General features: G+C 55.0%; 1 protein-coding gene across 3 annotated transcripts in view; it reads right to left on the reverse strand.

Moving 5' to 3' along the window:
* The window catches only part of FRMPD3 (FERM and PDZ domain containing 3), a 31356-nt gene that overhangs the window by 7802 nt on the left and 6206 nt on the right, over positions 1-17348 (reverse strand). For 2 of the 3 annotated variants that reach the window (XM_017737507.1, XM_008636199.2), the window contains 7 exons: positions 16086-16217; positions 15435-15554; positions 15168-15304; positions 14259-14382; positions 13564-13653; positions 11997-12176; positions 2042-2186 (listed from right to left, as the gene is read on the reverse strand). In XM_017737507.1, coding sequence (XP_017592996.1) covers positions 2042-2186; positions 11997-12176; positions 13564-13653; positions 14259-14382; positions 15168-15304; positions 15435-15554; positions 16086-16217 — 928 coding nt within the window. Of the gene's footprint in view, positions 1-2041; positions 2187-11996; positions 12177-13563; positions 13654-14258; positions 14383-15167; positions 15305-15434; positions 15555-16085; positions 16218-16741; positions 17192-17348 lie in introns of those variants that run through there. The other variant, XM_017737508.1, reaches the window with a different exon arrangement.

Raw genomic sequence — 17348 nt, forward strand, 5'->3', positions numbered from 1 at the left:
CAGCAGGAGGCTCTAATGGGCCTCAGGGAAGATGGATGTGCTCCTCTTCTAGGTAAAAGCATGGGCCAAGGCTGCATTTCACATTTAAAATTCTGGCACAGTCTGCCTGCAGCCTGGGAAGCCTGGGCTAACTTAATTCATCCCAGTGGGGCTTTCTCCAGCATGGATGTGCTAATGATCAGCAGTCGCTGCTCCCTGTGATCCGCCCAGCTCCTGACAGCTCAGCCTGCAGCCCTGTGGAGACCAGAACTGGGAGCAGACTGTTTTCTCAATACACTCTAAATTCACTCCTTCTGAAGGGTGCCCGAGCGGCTGGGCTGAGTGCACTGGGCCTGCAGGAAACTGCTCCACTCCACTGGTCACAGAGGTTTTCATTGCACCCAGGAGGACAGACAGGCCATCCAGAGAGGGGCTGGCACAAATCCATTGCTCCACTGCTGTCCTACCCACACTGTGACTCACACTCACTCTTGCCCCTGCAGAGCTACATTGGTTTCGTCAGATGTCAAGAACAGGGCAAGACCTACAATCCCTTTTTTTGGTAGAGGTTTGGACCATGGCCCTGGAGCAAAATCTCATGAAAAAAATTCTGGCTATTGTCACAGTAGCTGGAGTGTGGGAAAACACCACTTGCACATGCTGAGACATCCCCTGAGGGGCCAGGAACTGTGGGTGCTGCCGGCCTCCTTCCAAGCCCCTGGGTATGGGATGCTCTCCACTTCTCTGACTCCCCACAGCCCCATGTGTCCCTGTAGCCCATGTCGGGGTGACACAGCCACGGAAGGACCACTCTGATGACGGTCAAACCAGTTAAGTTGCAAACACGCTCTGCTGACAGCAAAATGTGATGAAATACATTTCCACAGGGCACCCAGGGCAGAGCGCAGCGACAGCTGTCAGTCAGAGGCACAGGGGGAGAAGGGAGAGCAAACTGCTCATACTTACACCAAAATCACCTGCCCAGCCTTTCCTGGATTCACTGAGGCTGCTGCAGATGCTTTCCTGATCCCTCTTGTGAGTGCGTCCTCCCACATGTGCCAAATCCACGTTCGGGTGCATTCCTCAAAGGCAGCAAGTGCTTTCCCAAGGACCCTGCGAGCTCTCTGCACTCCTCCCACCTCCCCAAGCCAGGCCCATCTTGAGAAGGGAGCTTTAACACTGCCAGCTAAACTGTGGACTTGTCACAGCTCTCCGGAGCTGCAGTGTCACTTGGGAGGTCTGGGAATGACCTTCCAGAGGCGGCTGGGTTGGTATTTTGCCCATCTCCAGTCACTGAACCTGTATTTTATATTTCCCTATACAAAATATATTGGATGTGAACACCTGCATGGAACAGCAGCATGTAGCTCATGGTTGGCTCTTGTTTGAAATCACTCTTGAGAATCATTGCTCTTTTTGGAAGTTGACTCACACCTGCAATCCATCCTCAAGGAACAGCATTGGTGCCTGTTGGGATGGAAGCTCCTGCTGTGTCCAGACCAGCCTTCTGCTCCCTGAAAAGCCGGGACAGCAAAGTTGCCTTCCTGATTTAGGAAATCAGCAGAGCAGCCACACTCACAGGGCTGCCTGTGAGGCTCAGAGCCCCAGGACAGAGGCAGCAGTGTCCAGAGGCAGCAGGGATGCACTCCCCTGAGTTCACACACTCACTCATGTCGGTCTCTGGAGCGGGATGCCAGCCAGGGAATGTGTGCTGCATCCCTGCAGCAGTGCACAGGCTGTTCTGCGAGGGCCCAGCGCTCGGCTGGCAGCTTTTTGTCTTCTCAAACAAGGCCTTGGGGAGCTGCCACAACAACACTTGCGGTGAGGGTTTAGGGCCTGAGCTGATACCACAAGTCATTTTGGCTGATCCAAAATGAGGACCTCTCTCCCTGCTCCTTGCTTTCTGGTTAAAGAGGGAGTCTGCTGCTTCTCAGGGTGAATGGGAGCAGAGGGGAGACGTCAGAGAAACCCTTCACCTTCCTAATGCTGCAGAGCCCTGAGCGGAGGGAGGGGAGGGAGGCTGGGGAAGGGGCTGGCACAGAAAGCAGAGGCTGAAACGTACCTGCCTTGATAATCTGAGGTGGGGGCGGCTGGCTGGGGGCCCTGGACAGGATCATCTTCTTGGAGTCCACCAGGAGACGGCAGTAGCCTGCGATGAGGCAGGCGAAGTTGGTGGCTTCAGGCCACTCCATCAGCAGTACCAGCGGCTGGAAGGCAAGAGAGGTAAAGCTCGTGAGGGCTGCTGGCTCAGCTGAGGGGGACCAGAGCTCCACGGGGGCTGCACTGGGCCCTGCACTGGTGGAACTGGTGAGCTGCTGGCACTCCCAGCACGCCCACATGAAAAACCAGCCAGGTGCACAGCCTTGCACAGGAGAGTGCCTGGCTGCACCTGTGATTGCTGCTTGCTGACTGCCCCAAGGATGAGGGAAGAGCTGCAGCCCTGCCAGGCACAGGCTGTGCATGGCAGGGCCCCACACAACATCCTTCTGATCCTTTGTCTGCACGTCAGGGCTCTGAGCCCACCTGCAAGCACCTGTTCAACCATCAGGGCCTCGGGAGGACCGCAGGGAGTTTGGGGAGTCTCCAGCTGCCAGAACCCTTCTTTCATTGCAGGCACCGTGTCTCCCTCCCGTAAAGGAGAACATCTGCTTCCAGCAAGATGCCAAAGGGACCAAACCCCATCGCAGGTTCCCCCAGCTACCACTCTGAGACTGTGGATCTTATTTAAACCTAACCCTTTGGAAAATTAAATTTGTGCTTAGGAGCAGATGGTGCCTTCCCTTTTAGGAGAGCATTTATTTGCATGCTAAAAAAGATCTTTGCTTTAAAGAGAGATAAAACTCAGACATGGTCTGTGTGACACATATAACCTCACAGCACAATCTAGCACCAGACAGTGCAACTCTCAGTTCCCACATTGTCCCAAGGAGAAGGTTAGCTAGCTCAGGGAAGCTGTTGGGGTGGGATTCACTCTTACCCACCCAGTGAGGTCCTGTGCACTGCTGGGACCAGGCGGGGCAGAGCAGCACAGCTCAGCTGAGAGGTCCATGCTTGGTCTGAGCCCTCAGCACTGCTCAAGACAGACCCATGAGATGGAGAAAGAATTGACAGTGCCTTCAATAGTTATGGCAAAGGCAGCTCCTCCTCACCTACCCCTTGCACAAAGCACCTCTACCTAAAGGACCTTTGTACCTCGCTACAGGGTGTATCTGAGCCAACTGGGGGATGCTGAGCTGCTGCTGTCTCTTGCACACTGAGAGCTCTCCAGGACTCAGGAGAACTCATTTACCACATTCAGGGAACACCAAGGCTGTTTAAAAAAACCACTTAAGCCTACACAGTGTGGAAAGCATTAAAGCTATTTTGGTTTTCTTGTTTTATAACCACAAGAGGTTCCTGGTACCCACTGGCCAGTTTTGTGCTCTGCTTAATATTTGCTGTTGTAAGCCACCAAGCCAATTCTGGCAAAGGAAGGCCCAGCTTAGGCTAGAGTGTCATGCTCTGGACCATACAAGACACTTGGGTGTGAAGCCATCAGCCCTGGGCAGAGCTGCACGCGATCCCCAAGCCCTACCAGCCCCTGGCAGGGGCAGATTTCTCCCAGGGCCAGGGTAAAGAAGTTCCCTCTTTGGCTGCTGGTCAGTAAGATAAAGGAAAAGAAATAAGTTGATGTGGAAGAGAAATAGCCTGACAAGTGAACGTCCTCTGCTGAGAGGCTCTGCCCCTGCCCACTTGACAAGGCTCCTTCTGCATCTTGGAAAATAAACCTGAGATGACACAGATCAAAGGGGAAGTGTCAAGCCAGAAAGAGAGAGGAGTGAAGAGATTCTCAACACAGCTCGAAGGAGGCAGGCATGCAGTGGGGAGGGGGGTGACATCTCTTAGCCCAGCTCCAGTCTTGACATAAGTGATGAAAGGAAACCATGTGTTCTGTGTATGAAGCGTCCTTAAAACAAGGGCCTTCTACACAGGGCTAAGCCCTCCTGGGTTTTTCAAGCCATCTGTTGAATGAGGACATTTTTGTGCATTTTCCCTGCTCTGTTCTGCAGAGTTTGCAGTGTCAGCAGCAAACCCCAAAGAGAGGTAATGGCTGATAAACACCCGCTGCTGGGAGATCAAACCAAGAGGCCAAGGTGGGCTGAGAATCCCCTTCCAGAAGGGAAACTAGGGAACAGTTTCCACCATGTGTGAATCCCACCAAGGCAGAGTGGCACAGGGTTGTGAACCTTCACTGCCTCCCTGTCAGTGCTCACCCTGCAGTCCTCAGGGCAGCCCCAGTGGCCCAGATGGGGACCAGCATCTCCGAGACCCATTTCTATCTTTGCTCAGCTACCTCTGCCTCAGGATGCTCCCATCCATCCAGAGATGGGACTGGAGGTTCTTGCTGGCAAGAGGCAGCCCCTGGATCAGTCCTGAAGGGTGACAGGACTGAGATACAAGAACCCTGACTGATGTTTCTCGACTACAAATGAAACACCAGGGTGCTGTGAGCTCCCCACCAGGTCTCTGAGCCTCCAGAATGGCTTCCAGCAATAGATGCATGGCAGGCTGGGGTTAACTGTGGCATTTTGCTCTGAAAAAGAGGAATCTTAAACCTGATTAATATTACAGCTTAGAGAAGATTACCCTGATATACTGACAGGGAAGCTGTGTGAGAGTTCTTCAATTGTCAAGCGTTCAAATATTGTTATTAGGGATTAAATCACTTCAGGTGCAGCTTGGAGCCATCCACTCGTGCTGTCAGCAGCACTCTGGGGGTCTCCCCATGGCCTGGGAGCCCACAGTGCCATGGGGCTCTGTCCTGCTCATAGATTATGAGCTGTGATTGTGAGCAAAGCTGCTGCACTCAGGCTGTGCATCTCCCTTGCCCTTGGAGGCTTCTCTGCTGTGCACTAACAGAGGTCTGGCACAGGATCTGAGCCTTTCCCACAGGGGGTTACAAGATTGAGTCTCCTTCTTCCACTCCACTGGGTAGTTTTACTGAGATTGCAACAGCTCAGCTGCCTTTGAGATGTCCACCCTGCTGCCACATTCCCCTGAAAGTGGCCAGCTGATCTGAAAGTGATTTATGGGGTCAACAGGCAAAGAGACAACATGATTGCAGCAGCCCTGTTCTGTTGGGAAATCGTTCCACAAAGAGAAGGTATCAGGGGTGGCAGCTAACGGAGGTGTTATTTTTAGGCACTGGCAACCTTGGTCACCCTATTCCATGTGGGCAAGGCAAATGAGATGGTGTGGAGACAGCCAGGCATGGGCGAGCTGAGCAAATAATGACTTCGTGAAGAGGTGCATGAAACATTTCCAACTCATGGTGCTGAGGGATGGCAAACTCAGGGCGGCTTTGCAGGGAGCTGCTCTAAATAAGAACAACTCATGACTGCAGCCTGAGCTTTGGGCTTCCTTGCAACACCCATGGCTTCTGGCAAATGGGATTCACCTCCTTTTCCCTGGAAACATCCTGAAAGTGGCAATGAGGGCTCGTGCCTGTGGTCAGGAGTGGCCTGCTGCCCACAGGGCTGGGGCTCATTGCGACATCCCTGTGTCTCCCTGCAGTTTTTCCAACTCGCTGCTCAATCTCAACCCAACCTGACAAAAAGAGCATGAATCTTCCCAAGTTTTCTAAACCCAGTGGTGCAGTAGGGCAGAGACTTCCGTGGGCAGCCAGAAGGCAGGGAGGGATGCAGCAGGGGCAAAAGCAGTGCTGTTCCTCCAAGCCCTGCTGCCTGCCCTGGCAGCTCTGTGGCCACAAGGTGCAGAACCCTCTTTCCCAGCTGCTAATCAGGAGATGATGTTGATCACTGGTGGGGAACAAGTTATCAACCTGGATAACCCCTGGCTGTCCTCCCACCACATGCCTCTGGCCTGTCTTATGCCCACCAGGCCATCCTCTTCCTCATTCTCACGGGCACATTCTTGCTGCTACAGCACCTCGGTGGCCTCCAGGGCTCTGCTTCCTTGGGAGGGCAAAACAGAAATGCCTGTCTGTGTTCTGTCAGGGCAGCAGCACCATTCCCAGGGAGATGCCCAGGTAAAGGTTCATCTCTGACTTGTAATGTGCCAACATGTAAAGAAGCAAATTTTAACAAGGATGCTCTTTCTACATCTAAATGTGTAATATTAGCCTGAAATTATTGGTGGTTTGATCTTTCACTCATAACAGTTTCCTAGATTTTCTAAGCCTCAAGAGGAAAGGCCACCTTTTCATTCAAAGTTTCCTGCTTGGCAACCAGTCTCTCTGGAAAGTAAAACAAAATACATTTACACCGGATAGAAGAAATGACCTTTGCATTTGCTTATTAATGATAAAGTGATTTTTCTATTATGCCCTGCCTTTAAATCAGACCTCAGTGTCCTTCTGGAGGGTATCTTCTTGTTCAGACAAAGATCTGGAGGAAATTTGCTGGCCAGGGTTATGCTAGATGATTTTAACAGTCCTCATATTGAAATTAATTTATGACCCAATCTATTCATACTATAACCTCTAAGCTTATATGCATTTCCTTTTAATCTCCCCCCTTTATCATGTACTTTGGGTCTTACCCTGCTTCCTTTAATGCGGTGCAGCAAAAAGATGGGAGATGAATTTACATAATTTATGTTCCTTGGTTTACTTGAGGTGCACTGCCAAGTTTTTATTTAATAATACAGGCACCCGGGCCTAACGAGGCAGCAGTCAATTTTTCACTTCTACATTGACCTTTCCTTCTCTCCCCTTAAGCATTATTAACTCAGCTCTATCAATACCAGGCTGCTTGTGACTAGCACCACTGTTTCCCACTAGTTGATCAATAAGGGCCTTGCCTTGGTTAGACCTGCAGGTCTCTCCTTCCTTAGAGGGCTGCTTTTTTTGGTTGGGTTTGGGGTTTCTTCTCCTCTTTTTCCTTTTTAAAATATTTTAACTTTTTTTTTTTTTTTTTTTAATGAACAAACAAAATTCGGCTCTGCAGGCTTGGAAACTCATCCTCTGCACATGTTGTCTGCCTCTCAGGTTCTGGCTGGCTGCTGTCCTGGGTGCCTGCAGGCAGCGCTTTGGGTGGCACTGGAGAGGGGAAGTGCTTTGCTTTGCATCCCAGTGCTTTGCTTTGCATCCCATTCCCTCGCTTTACATCCCATTCCCTCGCTTTACATCCCACTGCAAGCAGGGATCTGCCTCTGTCCCTCCCACCCAGGTACTGAGCCAAAGGAATTCTCCATCCCTCCCTCTCTCCCATGAGATGACAGCGTTTCAGAATGGCTTAATGCAAATAAAGGTTAATTTGGTGTAAGGAAACCAGAGCCTGTGGGCCCATCGTCACTCCAAAGACTCGCTCTTCCTGTAGGAGAAATCTCAGGGGCTTCAGTCAGTGCTTGCAGGAGCAGGAGGAATGTCAGCCTCGCCTGCCCTTGTGACTTTGATGGGGCTCCCCATTGTTTTCAGACTAGAATTTGGCAAATCCGCATGGGGCCCTGGGCTCAGCACCACAGCACATCCCTGCCATGATCAGCTCAGGGGAGCACAGCCAGGCTTGGGGCTGGCTCCAGCAGGCAAGGCTCAGAGGGGTCACCATCTCATCACCCGTGAGAGGAAGGGGCTCCTTGGCTCCTTCCTTGGGGAGAGGAGAGGGCTGAGCCTCAGCTGTGCATGGTGTGCATTTTTTCCTTGGCAGGCTGGCAGCACGCCGGGGGCCCTGGGACACCAACATCAGCGCCCAGATTCCAGGCACAGCAGCAGCCAGGGACCTTTCTGAATTAATCTTCCCTTTGCTTTCCTCTGTCAAGTCTTGATCTCGGCTTAAGTGCCGGCTGGCTGCAGGCCCTGCTGGGAGACCAAAGGCAATTAGCCCGATGCCTTTGACTGAATTGCGGCTGGCAAGCAGCCAGCGCCGTGGGCTCCTGCCCGGCAGAGGGACAGGGCACAGCCTGGGACAGCTCCTCTGTCCAGGCTCAGGTGATGCGGCTGTCCCGCAAGCGTTCTTCTTTCATTCGCATTCAGAGTGCTTCGGCAGCCTTTTCTTCCAATGTCAAGGCTGTTAATAACAAAAAGCCCAGGGGTGTGCAGCTGTGTAAATCAGAAAGGAGAAATGCTCCATTGGAAAAGGCATTTCGGGAAGAACTAACCCTTGGCTCCTGGGGGAGCTGCGGAGCCGCAGAGCCAGGGGAGCCTGGAGCTGAGCAGCTCCCCCCACACCTCCTGCACTGGGGAACCCGGGGGAGCAGTCACCTCCCTGTGCCACATCGGGGCTGCCAGGCTTGTCCAGGTGCCAGGCAGGAGATGCTGACATTGTCCTTCCTGGGATACTGGGAGGTAGAAGAGGACTTTGCAGTGCTGCGCTGGGGAGGAAGGGAGATGCACGCCTGAAGCTCGATTCTCTGAATGCTCAGAAGCATTGGCCACTCTCAAATGCTGGTGCCAGCAGGAGGGGGAAGCCCCTGGGAGATGCAGGGCCCCCAAACCTGGTGAGCTGCACTTAAAGCATAAAGATCACAGGAAACACCTTGTGCCACCTCCCTGCCCCCAGCAAATCTATGAGCTCCAGAATCAGTGCCCCAACATGAGGAGGAAGAACGGAGAAGCAACAGCCCCAGCAGAAAGGAGACTTTTTCAGGTGAGAATGACCACCAAAACCTGCAGAATGACCACCTGCACCACTGCAGTGCAGCTGGGGACGTGTGGTCCTGCCCCCAGCCATGGGCTGGGAACTTTCTCAGCATTCCCAAGCAAAACCGCCTCACTCCCTCCGTGACTGTTGAGACAAAACCTGCTCCTGTCCTCCCAGCAGCTCTCACAGACCTTGCAGGGAACAAAAATCCTTGGAACCAGCAGCAAAAGCCTGGAGGTTTTTGTTCTTCTGTCCCGAGGTTGTGCAGCTCCTCTATGAGGGGTTCTGTCAGCATTTGCCCTGCTCTTGCCACACTCAGAGTGGCAAAAAGCTAAAGAAGGCAAAGCAGAGCTATGAGCCCTGGGTTTGCATCCCAAATGGGCTGCTTTAAACAGAAATTGAAGCCCAGGATGGAAAAGCTCCAAAACAAACCAGTTAAATACCTAGTGAATAATTCATAAGACAAACAGTATTTATTTTCCGCCTGAAATAAATGCAAATGGTTTACGATCTCCTCAAGCCTGTTTGTTACCTGAAGATCTCCCCCAGCTCCTTCCTGGCAGGTGAGTCTGGGCTGTGGCTGCAGGTCAGCAGCAGATAAGGATGTCTGGACTGTGCTGGCTGCTTTGGTCAGGGTGTTCAGACCTCCCAGCCAAGGGCTGCTCCGTGACCTGACCCCTTTTTTAACCCATCACTTTAACTAAACTTGGAAATTCAAGATGGGCTTTCTGCACAAACCCCTAAACCATCACTGACCATCTGTGTTTCCACAGTAACTCAGTGCGTACCTCCTACAGATTCAGGCTGGGAGCTGCCCCAGCACCAGCATCCCATGACAGCAGCAGTGCCAGGCACCAGGGTGAAATAGCCCGGGGGAACATCCCCTCCTACACTGCAGCCCATGGAGCTCTGACAGGCTCCCAAGGGTGATTTGGATTTGACAGGTCCCCAGAGCAGTCAGGACACCACTTTGAGCCCTCTAATGGTTTGCAGCTCACAGCAGAAACAGATTGATTTGCAATCTAGGGCTTTAGCCAGTGAAACGTTCAGTGCAATAGAATAATTGCAGAGAGCAGATTAGCACTGTGAGGTAATGATCTCTTTGACTGCTTTTCTTAGCCTGCCTCATCCATCGCTGTCCTGCGTAGGATTAGCATATGCCTCATTTTGGAGCAGACATTCTGGCTTTAAAACCCAGCCCTCTGGATAATGGCTAAATGAAGACAGGTAACAACAGCCTCTGCCCTGGCACGGTGCTGTTGAGCCTGCTGAGATCCACAAATGGGGTGCTTGCTCCACTCCAGGCAGGCAAAGGGGCTTGTGGTGGCCAGAGGCAGCTGCCTGGAATTTCTCATGGAGATAAAGCCATCGTGCATGCAGATGTGCTCGCAGGAAGTATGTGAGCTGGCTTACTCCAGTGAGCTGGCTCTTCTCCAGCATTTGGGGGGCTGGATAGCAGGGTCACAGGAGAAAGTCTACCCCTGCAGCAGGAAAGGGCTGCTGGTGCTACGGAGTGGATTTGTGCTGCGGAGAATGGCTGTGGGGAGCAGCACTGCAGGATCTGTGGACAAGCTGCGTGGGAATTGCCACCTAATTTAGAGCAGATGGATGCCAGCATCACCTAAGCCTCCAGAGCATCTGTCCCTCCTGTGGCTGGGGGGAACAGTGCCCTCTTCCACACCAGGGAGAGGACAGCAGCACCCCAAGAGCTCAGTGCCATGAAGCTAGGTGACAGTGGGGACAGCCATGCTCAGAGCACTCACAGTGAGCCACGAGCAGTAACAAGGTCATGACCAGCCTATTATTAATGCATTAATATGGTGATTTTATACATACAAATCCAAGGGGCCTGGGCAGCAGGAGGAACCAGCAGGGTTACTCATGGTGCAGGCAATATCCCTTGGTTATTCCTGCTCTGTAAGGAGTAAATCGCTGGATTCCTGCACAGCCCAGGCAGCTGGAGGGGCAAGGAGGGCTTCCACCTGCCCAGGCTGCAGAAGGGGAAGGTGAGGGCTTTGGAGGGTTGGGACAGGCACAGCAGAACACCAAGGCTTTAACTGACCTCGGTGGGATGCAGAAAAGGGAATGTTAAAAATGTTACAGTTGATCAAATACCCACTGAATGATGAATGCAAAAAAAGGGCTTCATCGATGAGGCTGTTGGAGGGGAGAGCTGAAGCAGAGGGGATGAGGATTAGCACGGCTCTGGCAGAGGCTACTGGGGTGTTACTGCAGGTTAGCAGAGCTACAGGACCAGGCACAGCAGCAGCAGGAAAACAGACTTGGAGCAGTTAATGAGCCTGGTGGGAGAACGTGCTAAAATCCACCGGGACAGGAGGCAGCAGGAGAATCCTAAACAAATCCACCATGGCTACATCTGTGAGACTACGACTGAAACAGAGCAAGGAAAGGATTGCAGGGAGGGCTGAGGCTTAGAGACCTTACAGGAGATGAGAAAACACAGAGACAGCTGGCAAAGCAGCTCAGCTCCATCAGTCTCACGGGAAAAAGGGATGAATGCAGGGGCAGGAAAGCTGACCCACAGCCAAAGGCTCAGAGAGCTTGTGCAGATACACCCGTGTGGCTCCACTGTGCCAGACAGTCTGCCAAGTACTGCTCCTGACTAATTTACCCAAACTCAATCCTAACTCTGTCCTGTTGAATTCAAAGTGGGAGGAGAGGAGGCTTGGCATTTTATCTGTGAGATCTCTGCCTCCCAGCTGTCCTTCCCCATGGGGCAGGGGAGAGCTGGGTGCAGGGACAAAGTGACATCGAGGATGCCCTGGAGCAAGCACACAGCTACCTGCCTTTGAGTCTGCCAGGGACATGTCCCAGCTTGTTAAAAACTTGAGCAAAGGCCAGTGCAAGATGTCCTTAGGATCCTGTGGCTGCTGGGCCAGGCACCAAAGAAGTAAATAAAGATCTTACTGTACTGCTGACAGTTTTCCTGGAGGGTTTGGGACCCATGAGGGGTGAGGAGGACTGGCAGGGCCTGACCATGGGATTGACTATCAGAACCAGCACTACACCACACAACAACCAGCAGGGGATGTGGGATGATAACACACAGGGCTCAGGAGGGCGTGTATGCCAAGGAGTGCCTCCAAAGCGTCCTGCTACCTGCCTGGCCTGTGTCACCCCCATCTGCCCTGAGGACCCTGCTTGAATGATTAGATAGGTGTTTGGGTCATGGCCAGAATGCCACCAACGCCTGCCCTGTGGCCCTCAGCAGCAATCCTGCCTGTGTGGAACAAGGAGTCAGACCAGCAGGGGAGATGCTGCAGTGCCAGCGTGAGAGGGGCTTCGGAGTCTTTAGGAATCCCCAAGCAGATTCTCCAACACACACATGACGTGAATCCCCTCAAAGGCTGGCCCCAAACCCCCAACCTCATCTCCACCCCTCTCTCTGGTGTCTGCCTCCACGGCACCCATGCCTACCTTGGCATCCAGGATGCTCGTCTCCACCCGGGCCACCCCCTGGTTCTCCCTGAACAGCTGGATCTTGCTGACCTTGCTGAACTCTGACAGCACCGTGGTGAGGTTGGTCTTCAGGTCGATGACGTGGCTGATGCCGTGCCGGGGTCCCACCAGCAGGGTGGTGGCTGGCTGCTTCTCGTCCTGGTGGCACAGGCACATGGAGAGAGAGAAGACAAGGGTGAACAAACACACCCCGGGGCTGCACAGGCTGCACCCGGCTCTCTCCACGGAGCCCAGCCTCAACACTGGCAGCTTGGTCAGGTCCAGGATGGCTTTTGCAGAGCAGTAGGTAAGGCTGGTGCCATCAACCTGCCTCCCTGGGCCCCTGTGCAGAGCTGGGAGTGGTGTGCAGGATGCCAAGGCTATTTAAAAGGAAAGCTCTGAACTGACTGTTCACATGAAATATTCAGGCTCACTGGTGTCACTACACTAACGAAAGAGCATGTTACAAACCTGTCTGATCTCACATTGCCTCCGAGAGAAGGAAGCAAAGGAGGGAGTGAATGTATTTCAGGAAAGAAGGACCAAAGCCTTGACTGGAAATTGGGATGTTTCTTGCTCTGGTCTAAAAGGATGCTTCAAGCCAGGAGTGGAGGAGAAGAGGAGCTGGGCAGACCATCACAGAAGATAATAAGGGAATACTTTTACCACTTCAGCACAGTTCAGCTCACAGGCTGGGTCACAGGCATTGCTTTGGTGTCAGAGATTAAAAAAAATGCTGTTACTCAGTGTCAGGAGCAGGCTCTGACTGCTCTGCCATGGCACCAACCAGGCACCACGAGGTTGTGCCTGCACTGATCTCCTGCAGGCAGCCCTTAGAACTGTGAGGTGAGGGGGCAGAGCAGACCGAAGGCTGCCAGAGATGGAACCCAGTAGGCAAAGCACGGGAAGCCAGGGAAGTGCTGAGACCACGAGCAGGGGTAAAGGGAAGGATGGCAGAGAGGTGACACCTACATGGGGACCCCTGGATGGGAGGTGGAGTGAGAGGGATGAAGGGGTGATCCAGGCAGTGGGGAGCCTTTGTGGGTCCTGTTTGGGCTGGTGGCTTTCCTCCTGCTGTGCAGAAAGTGAGGTGGCTTGGGTAAGCAGTGGAGATGAAGGGTCAGTGTGGCAGTGATCAGGCTGGACCACCTGTGACAGAGGCAGCAAGCCCAGCCAGGGCTCTGTGGGCAAGCAGGGAACACGGTGGCATTTGCCAGGAGTGGCCCTCCTTTGGGACAGATGGCAGAATGTCCCAGGGCACGGTGGAGTTACAAACACATGCCTGAAACTACTCCAACTTCTCTGAGCAGGTCATCTTGTTGCCCACCAGGCTGGCAAGAACAGAGCAGATCCTGACCCTGCAGAGCTGAAAATCCGACCTACTGACAGCAGAGGCTCCAAAGGCTTTTCTGGGTGGGCTTGGAGCTCATCAGGGCAGAGCAAGAGACTGAGGGAAGTCATTTCTGTGGGAGCCACATGCCCCCTGGCTCCCCCCCAGCACACACTCAGGAACAGGCACCTCCCAGCCCAGCCTGAATTACCGTACCAGTCCCACTGTGTTGAAGAGAACCCCAGCAAAGGTCGGCAGCTCGTTCAGGATCCTCAGGTACTGCAGCTTTGCCTGGGCTGTGGAGACCTGACAAAACACATCACAGGGGTGATCACCGTGAGCACAGGGGGAAGAGCTGCAAGAGGCTGGGGTGGACGTGGGGGCTCTCAAGTAGGGGTGCACAGCAAGCTCTCAGACAGCTCTGGGCGTGGGCTGTGCTGGCAGCGAGTCTGAGTCGTGAGTGAGGGGGATCTCCACTCCCCTGCCATCCTGGGCAGCTGCTGGGAGGTAACTCAGAGCAGAGGCACAGCCAGGAAGGAGCCCCAGTGCTTGATGTATAATTCCCCTGAGATGTACAACCCTCCCTCACTCCCTGTGAAGGCTGCAGGGACCAAGGCAGTGGCTCAGCAGCCGCCTCCAGAGCTTTCCGAGCCCAGAAGCAGAGATAACAATGAACTGATGTGTGCCACTTCAGCCGAGCTTCAGCTGATCTCAGCCCTGATCCTCGCTGCACTCCCTGCAATCCAGATCAGTTCTTGAAAGCAGATTCGGGAGAGAGAGTGTCTACTTGGCTCCCTGGGATTGATCTCCCATCCCAGGGGATTTAATGACAAGAGTTCTCGAGCAGCTGGGGGCAACAGGCTGGTGTGGAGGGCAGGCTGCTGAACAGGGGCTGCGTGGGCTGGGCTCACCTTGGTGCCGCCAGGCTGGTGCTGGTGGGCTTTGAGCTGCTGCGAGAGGGATTTCCGGAGGCTCTTCTCTTTGATGAGCTGCAGGAGCGAGGGCGGCAGGAAGGGCTCCAGGCCCCACTCCTTCCTGTGGGGAGGGAAGCCTGCATGAGCTGCCAGGTCGGAGACACTGCTAGCAGGCAGAGAGGGACAGAAAACTGTCCCAGAGCATCCTCCTGCCGTCAGAGGGAGCTGGAGCCACACCAGCACTTCCTTGGTGCCACAGCCGGAGCAGCAGCAGGCCCCAGCCAAGGGTCCCCAAGGGGATGGGACCCCGGGCTGGTGTCACAGCTCCCCAGCATCAGGGTGGGGAACAGCAGTGCCAGGCTCTGCAGCAGATCCCAGCTCCCACTCACCCTCACAGGAAGCTTAGGGGATCCAGGGCAAATTCCCAAACCTCTTTTGTGGTCCTCCCGGGGTGACCCCTCCCTCTTCCTCCCTGTGCCGACTGGGCAAGGCAAACCCACACACGTGGGCTGGGTATGGGTTCAGGTCCCCCAGGAGCCGCGGGAGGGCTGAGCCAGGGCTGCACAGCTTGGTGACAGGCTGAGCTTACACAGCCACAGAGCCTTCTCCTTGCCTTGGATGCAGGCGGAAGATCAGCCGGGGTTCCCATGGAAATGATCCTGGGCTCACAGCAAATGTCCCCAGCCCTGGCTGCTGCATGCAGGTGGGTGTCAGTGTGAGGGGGTCTTACAGAACCCCAGGGGCTGCGTGGCACTGCTGCCAAGCCCCTGAGCCACTGCCCAGCCCAGGGCATCTCATGCTCCGCACCCCAAAATGCTGCTGGGAGCACCCCAGGGGCGCAGGGGCACAAGGAAGGGACACAAGGGAGGGCTGTGCTGAAGCCTGGGGACAGGAAGGAGGACTCACTCCACATTCTTGAGGGAGACCTTCTGGCTGGGGCGGGTGGCTGAGACAGTGATGTAGATGTGGAGGGCAGCCAGCCCCAGCAGCATCTCTGGCTTGGGGTCTGTGCCGAAGCGCTCTCTGATCACATCGTTGCGGCTCTGCGGGAGGGAGAAGAGGCGTCCTCAGACAGCCACAGGGACAGGGCACTGCCACCTGAGGGGTGCCTCCACAGGGCCCAGCCTTGGCAGACATGTGGGCCACGAGCACCACCAGCTCCCAGCGCCCTACCTGGATGTACAGGTACTCGAAAGCTGCAGGATCCTGGCGCAGCAGCTCCACTGGGTCCTTGGGGAAGAAGCTCACACGGAAGAGGCATCTCATGCCGTGGTAGTGTGTTCTTTGCACAACCTGTGGCAGGAGCAGAGGGGAGCAGTGAGCCCAGGAACCCTTGGCTGCAGGGCTGGACACCCCCTGTCCTCTCTTCTGGGGTGATATTTGATTTCTCTCCTCCACGCATCACCTTTCATCCCGGGAACATCTCAGCCTTCCTTGGTGTGAAGCTTTGCCTGGTGCTGTAGGATTTATGCCACTCAGCCTAATGTTTGCTCCATGATCCCCATTTTATCCCTGGTTCTGTGCAGCACCACCTTCCTGGATCTCCCAGCCAAGGATGCTCATGAGTGCTGTCTGCAGCTGCCCAGGCTGGAGCACAGAGCAGCTCCATGGTGCTGTCAGTGTGCAATGGGTAGAACCCTGATTGTTTCCCTCTTTGGCCACCCTTTTCACCCCTGAGGCTGAGGACCATGCCAGAGGCAAGGAGAGGCTGTGCCACCCCACAGCACAACCCCAGCCAAGCCCCACACTGGGTGAGGAGGAGGCTCTCTGTGCCCAGCCCCTCACCACGGCCATCCCAACACCCTCCCACACCCCACAGCTCACGTGGGCCAGCGGCTGCTTGTCCTGGAGCAGCAGGAAGCGGTGGCTCTGCTCCGGGCTGGAATACTCCAGGACCAGGGCAAAGTGCTCGATGTGTCTCAGGGACAGGCGGTCCTGCAATGTCACCATCACGTCCTGCAAACGCCACGGACAGGCTTGGGTGCGAGGCACTGGCTGCTTCCCGAGGGGGAGCTGGGACCTCACTGAGACCCCACCTCTCCCTGGCAACCAGGGCAGTGCTGGGATGAGGCCCAGCAGTGCTGAAAGGAGCCACGGGATGGTACCCAGTGACCTTGCAGTGGGAGGTGACCAGCAGCCAGGCCCCCAGCGCCTCGGGTAACACCGTGGCGGTGCCGAGGGGGGCTGCAGGGAGCTGGCCCTCACAGGGGGACTCACAGGAGCATCCACCCTGGCTGGAGGGCAGGCTCAGAGCAAGGAGAGAAGTCAGGAGAAGGGGGAGAGCCAGCAAACCCCGATCCCTGCCAGCTGCAAAGCGTGCTGCCTGGGGAGGCAGACGGGCCATCCATCATGCCAGAGCTGCTCACAGCCAGCCCAGGGCTGCTGCGGTGTTCGTGCACGGGAAGCAGGAGAGGAAAAATGGATTGGGCAGGTGGGAGGAGAGGAGTGCCAGGTGCCTTGGGGGGAGTGCAGGGGCTCACCTTCACAGTGGTTCGGCCATCGAACGTGAAGGATTTGATCTGCCCGTTCTCCAGGAAAACCTTCAGCACGTTGGGAATGAGGAGGAGAGCTTCTTTCTTCAACATGTCCTGGCATGTGGGGCCAGCAAAGGGGGAGGTGAGGAGGGTGGGGGGCACGGAGAGATGGAGGGAAGGTGGGCAGAGAGAATGAGTGTCAGTGATGGAGCACTCGTGGCATCCTCTGCTGCTCTGGGCTTTTGTGCTAAGAGGCACATTTCCCCTGAAAACCCAGCATTCTGTTGAGCCATCAAGAAGCACAGAGCTCAGGCAATCCAAAGCTGCCTGACAGATTCACCTCCTCAGCTCCCAGCAGCTGCAGCGGGAACAGAGCATCCTGCTCTGTCCAGCACATCCCAGTGCCCATGCCTGGCAGCCTGTCCCGCTGCCCAGCTGGTGTCCCAGAGGGGAGGTATGGCTGGGGGGGGGGGGCGCTCTCCAGGCCGCCCAGCCTGTCCCGCTGCCCAGCTGGTGTCCCAGAGGGGAGGTATGGCTGGGGTGGCTCAGAGCTGATCCCCCTTTCCTGACCCTTACCCCGAACCTATCCCCCCTCAACCCTGCACATCCCCTC

This window comes from Corvus brachyrhynchos, unplaced genomic scaffold (assembly GCF_000691975.1).
Source record: "Corvus brachyrhynchos isolate BGI_N302 unplaced genomic scaffold, ASM69197v1 scaffold346, whole genome shotgun sequence".
NCBI classification, from domain to species: Eukaryota; Metazoa; Chordata; class Aves; order Passeriformes; family Corvidae; genus Corvus; species Corvus brachyrhynchos.